Below are 10,330 nucleotides of genomic sequence, written 5' to 3'. Positions count from 1 at the left end.
ATCATCTGTGCATTCGGTGTAGTCAAGCATAGAGTCATGGGCTCATGGCTTCTGGTTTATGTGTTGTTTCCTATCCATTAATGTGTCAAATTGCTGCTAATTGTACATCCTCTTGTATTTAACTATCATATATAATGAATGCCTTATAAATGAATTAAGGTTTGTTATGTATTATCTATGTTAATTAAAGAACCTTGTATATAATTGTTCAGTGAATACAACATATAATTATCATAGATTTATTGATTAACTCGCAACAAACATGCATCAAAAGCGTTTTTATTAAAAAAATATTTGCTAATAGCGTACGCACCTATGACTAGATAAAAATCGTACAATGTTAAAGGTATGATCTGTAATACAACTACAAAAATAGAAAAAATTAATTAATTATTTAACTGCTCTTGCATGACCACTCAGCTTATTTTGAGGAGCAGGAGGTATATACGTAGTAACATGAATTGCAGCACCAAAATAACTCCAGTACTACATTCAGCATTATTTGACAGCAGTAATATACATCAGTTATCTACCTGTATCGGCTGTATGACTTTCACTTGTTTTCTAACTGTTCGTACCGTGAAGAATTCAGAATGATTTTATCATTGGCAAACAAATTATTTGAATATCAATGAAGTGATATGTCTTGAAATCTTAATGGAATCCAAGACCATCAAACATCACCAAGGAATTTCTTGACCATCCCAAGCAAAAAACTTCCCGTTATCATGAATCTTAGCACCATCGATGATGCTTAAGAGCTTATTCACAGAAAACTCTTTGGTGAATAGCTTGTCCTTTGGAACATTTCTCTGAAAAGGCTGAGATAGATCAGTATCAACTGTGCCAGGATGCAGCAAGAGGCAAATAATTGGATCCTTCTTACGAGCAAATTCCACTGAAGCTGTTTTTGTCACTGCAGATGCAAGAAGCAAATGAATAAATACCATGAACAGAATAACCAATTGTTTGAATAGGATTAAAAGACAAGACTGCACCGTGGCAGGTCAAGTGCTAGTGTTCCCTCATATTACAAATTCTAATTCCTTCCATCACAATGATATGTACCTACGTATACTGCTACAGAATGTCCAAAAATGTGATCATATTTCTTAAAATATACGGAAATAAATAGAATATAAAAATTGTTAGCCTAGTAAAGGAGATTCCAGTGCATACGTTAGTGAAGAACCCTTTGAATTATGAAATAATACTAGCCTACTAACAATTGCACCATTTTACAAGAAGTATGGGCAGTTTTCACTGTCAAGAAAAAACAAAAGGGCAAGTTAAGCTTAATTTTGCACCCATATAAAGTATATTTTCCTAACAATATTTTTTTGTTTAAATTAACACATGTACCAAATGAGCAAGTTAATGGAATCCTGTACAGACTTGCAAGGTCATAATGGAAATGATAACATGTACTGTGAAGAAACTGAAGATGATAAGAACTAGGTTGGTTTTAGCAAGGATAAAGAGATAATGATGTGAAAATTTTCGATTATCCAAAGGAAAAATAAAAAAAAAAAAATAAAAAAAAAAAAAAAAAAAAAAAAGCAATTTGCAAGAAATCAAGTCTTCCATAAAGGAATAAAGCTTATCAAAGAAAGGTTTTTCTAGCTAAGGAGAAGATCAGCTTAGCAAGAATATTCAATAAAGCCCTACCATAGGGTTGGGATGAGAAATAAGAGTTCCAGGAGGAATGTTGACATATGGTCGTCTTCTCACCTCTATAAAATTTGTGAATCTTTGACAAGCAGAATACACGCCATATTTAATTGATCTATAGCATGACACAGAATACCATGATCATGTATTTTGGAAGTTATTACAGTCAACAATTTTGCAGCAGAGTTAAGCTTTTGCTGGGAATCAGATGTGAATTTATCACTGTTATAGCAATGGTGAGATGGATCAACAAAATCTGATAAATTACCAGATTCAGAAGACAAGCTTATGGTGTTTACTATGCCGGATGTTATGTAGTCTTGTTCGCAAACGGGTTTGGCAAGGAATGATGGTTTGTTACTTGAGTGGTTTATTTGTTGTACATAATTGTCTCAAGCGATTGTACCATTTTGTTGGTAGAACTTTTTACCACTAAAGTAAAGGGTCCTGCGATCTTGCCTAGGAAGTTTGTCCATAGAAAGCAATATTAACAAGGACAAATGAGAAAAAATTAAACCCGAGTTACTTGAACGCATTTTTCCTCTATATGAGATTTCTGATCCAATTATTTTTCCCTAGTATTCTAGCAGGCAACTTTGGCTTACAATAATATTCATATATACACTTATAAAAATTATGTATATAAACACCTTCATAATTTTAACTGTATGAGTATATGTTTTTAAAAATCAAAAGAATGCAGTCATAAAGCTTTTATAAAGTACTCGTATAATAATCTTACACTGATTCAATGCTGTCTTTGAAGCTCGATATGAATGCCATCCACCTAGATTATTGTCACCGATAGATCCAACTCTGGCGCTCAAATTTGCCACAACAGCAGCATCCCTCGTAGTCCCTATTTTCCCTCCCGACTTAAGCAGGGGCCACATGTGCTGAACAAAAATGGAATTGAAACAAATGACTATATAAGTTCAGCCACACAAATTATTTAACAACATAGAAGATACTTTTTTTTTTTAAAAAAAAACAATTGCTCGTTTTATACTACTAAATGAATTACTTTTGTCAAAAGAAAACCAAAAAATAGAGGGTGACATCAATTCAACAGATATTACAAGCAAAACATGTGTGTATAATTGAAATTAAACTTATGCTACTTTAACATTGTTTAAAATTAAAAATTTCTTGCATTATTTGAATTAACTAAACTAGATTATAGGCAGTATTGAATACATTATACATGTAAAAGTATAAATATAATAATTTTTTTAATAAACAGTACGAATCCTGCTAGAGGCAGGGGAAAATGAAGTACAAATCATTACTCCTAACCAAGGAGACCAGTTACAACTATACAAAAATTACAATTAGGTGTATCTTTGATATCAGTGTTAATGTTTACCTTCATCATTAGCAGAGGACCCACTGCATTAACTTCATATGCAAGCAGTAAGGCATGTTTCTGTACTTTAGTCAATGTCGTTTCTACGTTGGAAATGAAATCAGTGAAGGCATCAGCATGTTGTTCATGCATGTTTAAAACTTTCTACATCAACATTCCAAATTTGAAATTCATCAAAAAAAAAAAATACCTGGTTGTAACAAATTGGGTATAGACAGAATTCCAGATGTATTGAGAAGAAGATTCAAATAACCATATGTTTCGCTCACAGAAGTTGCTGCAGCCTGAAAGATATATCCAAAAAGTATATTTTCTTTTCAGTCTTCATCAGCCATGCATGTCATTTTCACCAATTCCAAAGAATATATAAACCTTCCTAAGGGAAGAAGGCTAGTTATATCACGTAGGTTTTACCACATTGAAACTACAAGGCAGACTGTCCATCCAACATAAGTAGGAGAATAGATGGCTGAAATAGAGTTCTTTAAGTCTATCTATTATTGTCAAAATAAACCATATCTGATGCAATGATTTTGTAATTTAGTACATTTAGTAGAGGGAAGCAAATGACCGACACCTAAGAGGCTTAGAATACAAAAACAAAAACAAAAAAAATCAAACAAAATACTGGGAATAATCTCCAACTACAGGCAGCTTGGGCCATTTACAATCATTGACAAAAACTTGGAACCATGATAAAATATAGCACAAAGTTGACCAGCTTCAACACAGCTATCAAGAATTCAAGATAGCTGTTGTTGAAAGTAAAGAAGGGAACCTTTTGTGATTCTTCACAAAAAAAAAAAAAAAAAAAAAACCTTTTGTGAAGTGCAGAAAGTGGGCAAGTTAGTGTTGTATTTCTGATAGAGCCAAGTTTGTATGAATGGTTGTCGACGTTCCAAAGTGTTTAGATCATTGGAGGAGACTTTTATTTTTATTTATTTATTTATTTTTTATTTATTTATTTATTTATTTTTTTTTTTTTTGTATATACTATGTATAAAAATTCCCAAAACTTGATACTCCATAATGAACCAAGTAATTTTTCCTTGCGGAAAAAACAGCTCAAAAGTAGATAGGTAAACTAATGCTGACACCCATTGGGACATCAGGAAATACTAATAAATAAGCAGGTGTTCCAAACCTCAATGGTGTCTTCATCTGTCACGTCGACTTTCAGAAGTTTAAGCCGATCAGAGTATTGATTTTTCAGATCCTGCAGCCCAGTAGATTGATCAGGATTTCGACATGTAGCAAGAACATGCCCTTTCTGGTCCCTACCCAGAAGCTGTTTTACCTGTAAAGTCAATCATCTGGTCAGTACAGTGATGCAATACAAAGTGATTATTCAAATCCATCATGCTACAGGGGTTCCACAATCTAAGATTTTTAATAAGACAGACAAAATACACATATAGCAATATGAGGTAGCAATATTACCAGCAAATAATGAGTCAGAGGGGGCACAGTTCAGAATTTGGAATGAATTTCTTTAAGATAATTAAGGAAACAGCCTTATTATCAAAATACTTAAATTTATAGTTGTAATGAACTGACTTAAGGGAAAGTATTATGGGTATTTTAGTATGTTAGTAGTTATCAAGTGTAGTATGGGCAATTTGGGAAATCTAGTATTATTATGTTAGTAGTTTGTAACCTTAGTATAAATGGAGAGAGGGTAGAAAGAAGAAGGTAGGCAGAAATTTGTATGGAAGGGAAACCTTAGAGAGTCATGGCCTAAAGCCATTTTGAGAGTGATAGCCTAAAGCTATTAACCTATCTTTTGTAACCTTTTGGCCTTTATCAATCAAATTCAAGCTTTAATCTTTATTTGCTTGCACTATTAAATCAGAATTATAAACTCAGAAAATCACAATAGTCTGTGATATATAACATTCATAATGCGTCATACAGTTGTTCCGTCATAGGAGAAATGAGAGTGAACTCTAAACAGTTGTTCCATCATAGTGTTTGAGTACCTTGCTATCTTCACCAAAAATTAGCACATATAAAAAAAAATGGCATACATGAAGTATAATCTTTAGGGCTCAACAAAATGTAGCTCAGAAGATAATGGCATCTAAGAAGTTTGATATCTGTAGGGCTCAAGATATCAGGATTCAGGACATATCTACCTGGGGTGAAAGACTGAAAGTAGCCTGGTGATCTTTGTCATTCTAATTGCACTGGTATCTTGCTCAACTGCTTTCTCTCAGATAAGAAGACATTCATTTTTAGTTCCCGAGAGAGATTTCTCTAGGTTCCCTTGGTTCAGTGACATTATCTTCTCACATCAGGATATTGTTATGTATGTGTTTTACAGAAAATAGCGAAGAAATTCTCAAATTCTTCAGGATTTAGGGAGACAAGATAAGGCTTGATAAATATGAATGTATATCTGCTGTAACATGATTATAAAGGAACGCATAGACATGTAGTCATGTAGTTATGCGGACTTCATAAACTCTCATTACCCGGAATTGCATAGCAAATCAGCTAGGATAGTTCATGCACAGTTGGCCAATAGTGATAGTGTGTTGAGCTAATGCTCATCATATTAGCACTGCTACTCAGACAATTCTGAATTCCCTCCATTACCCCCCCCCCCCCCCACAACACACACACACTGACATTGATAATTGAAACTACTGTATATAGTGATGTGTATGCAAGTAACAAATTGAAATTGATAACTGAACCTTATCAGCTTTGACACTTTTTCATCACTAAATTTAAAAGGCTAAAAATATGGTACTTACATAAGTTACATAACTACTTATCTAAGCAACTATCCAAAGTATGATTTAACAATTTGTTATCAAATTACCCTTCTTTGACCGTGAAAGTCAAATAAAAAATTAATTAAAATCACAAGTAGTAGTACTGCTCAAGGTCTTCAGTATCATTCAGCAATCATACAAATAATGGATTAAAATATGTTGTTACCCCAAAAGGATCCTGTCAAAGGTAGAGAGAGGGATGCGTATAATTGTAACTATATGATGACATTGTCGCCAGACGAACTCGAACAGGGATTTACAACTTCACTATAACAATATAACTTTCAATATCCCTTCTTCGTTTGTATTAGTATGCATTCCTTCAACTCAGTTATTTTCCCATGATCCAGTGATTACACATGGGTATAGTGGTTGCAACAATGGGTGACTTCACACAGGGTTTGATCTTTTGACAATTTATGTTCTAAAATGGTATGTCTCCCTCAACATCTTTAGATTGTGCATCAAACATGTGTTCTTCCATCAATAAATTTTATTTACCATTGCAATAACAAGAATTGCTCATTACTGAATTAACTAAGACATAAAATTCTGTTTGAAAAATAACACCTTCATTCACTTTTGCTAGATACTCAACTTCCATAGTTGTAAATGTATGACCTCTTGTGTATAAGCAATGAATATATAACATTTATTTTGGACTAAAAAATAGTTATAGCTTTCATACTTTCTTCTTATTTTCTTCATTTGCATAGCTTGGCACCTCCAACTCACATATATGCAAATAATGCAAAAGAATAACAAATTGTTGCATAGAGCTTACGTCTTTCATGTACAATGATCACTACAGACACATCAACTTGCTCTTGATGTTGAACAAGATCAAGAGTGATCTTGGAAGATTAAAGAACATCTTAAAATCAAACACCATCAAACAGCTTAATTATATATGTTAGAGCAGAAGAAACCAATCCTGATTTATAGAACTCTACTGTCCTAAATATATCAGAGTTTATAACATTAGAAATAGTTTTATTTACCTAATTAAACCATTCTAGATTTCTAGGGACATAACTTACACCAGCTTCACTCACTATGTTGGGTTCTTTGGAAACTGCTTCGGCCATAACCCAAGTAATGCAAGGATAACGTGAATTAACATCAATAAAAATCAAGTAAAATATACAAGGAGGTTTGTTGGCTGAGAAATAGTTCTAGAACATTTCTGAATTATCAAAGATTCAATATGGTAATAATACATCAAATACTCCCTCCGTTTTTAAATACTTGCTCCATTTCTCCATGCGCGGAGTTTTAGGAGAAATTGGAGAAAATAATAAAATATGGAGGTAGTGGGGTGGGTGAAAGAATAAAAAATTATATAAAGTAAAAGTAGTGGATAGAATTAGAGGAGTGAGGATATGAAATTAATAAAATATGATTTATGTTTGGTCCACTAGGTGAGAGAAATTAATTAAATATTGTAAAAGCTTTCCAAATAAGGAAATGGAGCAAGTATTTAAAAACGGCCGGAAAAGGAAAGTGGAGCAAGTATTTAAAAACGGAGAGAGTATTCCGTAAGGCAAAAAGAGTATCTTTCCTAACACATGCAAGAATAAGATGGCACGGCTGCAGCATCAACATGTGAAAACATGGAATTTAGATAAGTTTCCAAAGTCACCAAGTCTTAACACCTCCCCCCCCCCCCCCCCCCTCTCCCTCGCTAACATAACTGCCCTAAGCTAAGGTAGATTTGGATGCGTGTCCTCCACTGTTAACTGAAGACACATCAAGTTTCCAAACTCACCAAATCCACCATCAAAGTAAATGAGTGCCAAGTTTCCAAACTCACCAAATCCACCATCATATCCCAATACACAAATGAGACTAATTCACCCATCAAAGTAAATGAGTGCCAAGTTACTGCAAAAAGCAAACACAAACCCAAGGAGCAGTCCAAGAAAGCAAAATTGAACCAATCCAACTCCAAGACAAGCCATAAAACAAAAACTCGTCAAATCAAGAATGTGTCACTTGCATACATATCCCTCTTTTGTGATTCTAAACATGCTGAAAAGAAGGAATGATTCAGATAGAAGGTTGAACCCCTTACCCTACAAATCGCACCACCAAGGCTATTAAGAGGTTGTATTAAACACTCATAAATTCATAATATACTTGTATGTAACACTTGTGGGGGAAATTGATTCATTCTTTAAATCTAACATACAAGTAATCATAATAATTAAGACCAATAACTACAAGAATATCCTTAACACTGATTTGAACAACCATGTATAATTGTTTTATATTCATTTATTATAAATATAAAAATAAAAAGAGTTTTTCTAAGTTATACCCCTAAACTTCTTCATTTTCTAAGCTGTGCCCATGCTTTTTCAAACGTTTAAGATGTGCCCTCAACCTCACTAATTTTTATTAACAATAACCTTTGACGTTAACAATAACCTTTTTTTATTATTTTATTTTCTGATTTTTTTAATTTTTTTAAGTGTTAAACCAATTAGAAACACGTATCAAATAAATAACGTCTCGACATCATTGTCGATAAAATAACTTAACTTTCGTTATTGAATATGACTGTCAAAGGGTATTATTGATAAAATATCGTGAAGTGGAAGACACAACTTATAACTTTGAAAAAACATAGGTACAACTTAGAAATTCAATAACTTGGGGGCATAGCTTAGAAAAACCCAAATTAAAAAAAAAAAATAAAAAAAATCAAAAATTGGCACTAACCCACATTTACTAAAAACATTCACATAGTATTCAACATAATATATCGTACGGAGCCACAAGAGCAATGATGTAGATAGAATTTGATCACGATCACTTGGCAGTTCATGACCAACCCCAACAACGCAACGACATCAACTAATCTAGTTGACATCCACATAACTTACTAAATTAAACAAGTTGAAGGCCTCTTAAAGCTCCTAAATTTCAACCAAAAATTCCAGAAAAATCCAAAACTTGCATTTATATATATGAAAATAAATAAGAAAGAAGAATTAAAGAGATTACAAATAAAATGAGGAAAAATGGAAAAAGTACATACAAATTCAAGGCCAATGCCTCTTGAAGCTCCCTGAACCAATGATACCGACGCTTCCCGATTGAACGAAGAGGAGCAAAATTGCCTTTGTATAAATCGGCACCTTGTTGTAAAAATCAAATTAAATTGCATCATTTTCATCATATTACAAACAATTTTGTTTTTATTCACAATTCAAGCTTCCAACACTATTATCTTCCAATTTCTGCCTTCAATATATTAATTTTTTTTCCAAGTTTTGAATTTTTTGCATGAATGTGGGTGAAATCAGAAATACCCAGATGAAAATTCAGAGTTTAGATAAGGTGGGTGGGATATTATTGTTATTATGATGACGAAACAATGCAAATGAAATCATGAAGTATTACTTCCTAAAAAAAATAAAATAAAATAAAATAAATAAAAATAAATAAATTCATGGAGTACTAAAAACAGGGGAAATTGAGTGATAATGTGAGATGTTATAAATGTGAAGGAAGGAATAGTGATTATGTCACTTATGTGTCCCGTAGGCCGTAGCAGAGCAACTCTAAAGAACAGGCCCTTAGAAAACTTCCCCAATTGAGAAATTCAAGTTGGAATAGAGGAAGTATAGATGTAGGTTAGTTATATATGAACAACTACATGTCAAAATATACTCTCTTTGTTCCTTATTGATAGTCCTGTCAATTTTTAGTCCCAAAATGATAGTCTCATTTGTTTTTTTTATAAGTACCATTAATTTTAAATTTTTACCAAAATTCCCTCGATTTTGCAACAATATTTGTTCAAATTTAACTTTTTTTATGTATTTTTATTACTCTCTCTACTTTTTTGCATACCTAAAGTAAATTTACCTTTTCAATGTACTTTTACTACTCCCTTCGTCCCATAATATAGTTCTTGTTTGTGTTTTTTCACGGCATTAAAAAAATAGGAGGAAAAGTGGATGAAGTATCTTAATTAAAGTAAAAGGTACAATCATAGACAAAAGTTAGATAGAGAAAATGGAAAAAGTACAATGCATGTGCAAAATTCAAGAGTAATTTAGGAATTACAATGAATAAAGTTAAAAAGGTGAAGGTATAATGGTCTTTACATACTATCCAAAAATAAAAACGGAAACACCATTTTAGATCTCCAAATTAGAAAAACAAGAACTATATTATGGGGCGCAGGGATTACTTCTTACTTATGTTTATTAATTTCCGTGAAAATTGTACATTGAAGAGAGATGAAATAAAAAGTAATATAGACCCAATTACAAGTGAAAAAAGAGAAAATAGTGATGGGACCACAATTTGATTGTACCACTGGAAGCTTATAGAATACCATTTGAAGTTTTTTATTTATCACTAAAAGCATATATAGTATCATTGAATATACAATAGTATATTTGACCACTCAATAAGAAACACACTATATTAATACCAATAGAAACTTATATAACACCACTGATAGTGTATTTGGTACCACTACAAGTATATATAATAT

The 10,330-nt window shown here is 32.5% G+C and overlaps 1 protein-coding gene across 1 annotated transcript; it reads right to left on the bottom strand.

Annotated features, from left to right (window-relative positions):
* Nucleotides 1–443: 443 nt before the first annotated feature.
* On the bottom strand, nucleotides 444–9,367 carry LOC145634955 (uncharacterized). Its single transcript, XM_081686272.1, has 6 exons — nucleotides 8,861–9,367; nucleotides 4,182–4,334; nucleotides 3,228–3,321; nucleotides 3,038–3,120; nucleotides 2,414–2,567; nucleotides 444–916 (listed from the first exon to the last, which is right to left on the bottom strand). The coding sequence occupies exons 1-6, from the start codon at nucleotides 8,999–9,001 to the stop codon at nucleotides 681–683; spliced, it is 861 nt and encodes a 286-aa protein (XP_081542398.1). The 5' UTR covers nucleotides 9,002–9,367; the 3' UTR covers nucleotides 444–680.
* Between the last annotated feature and the right edge of the window lie 963 nt (nucleotides 9,368–10,330).

This window comes from Chenopodium album, chromosome 6 (genome assembly GCF_948465745.1).
Source record: "Chenopodium album chromosome 6, dcCheAlbu1.1, whole genome shotgun sequence".
NCBI classification, from domain to species: domain Eukaryota; kingdom Viridiplantae; phylum Streptophyta; class Magnoliopsida; order Caryophyllales; family Amaranthaceae; genus Chenopodium; species Chenopodium album.
The sequence above is the reverse complement of the archived record's forward strand: the minus strand, read 5'-3'. Positions and strand labels throughout refer to the sequence as shown.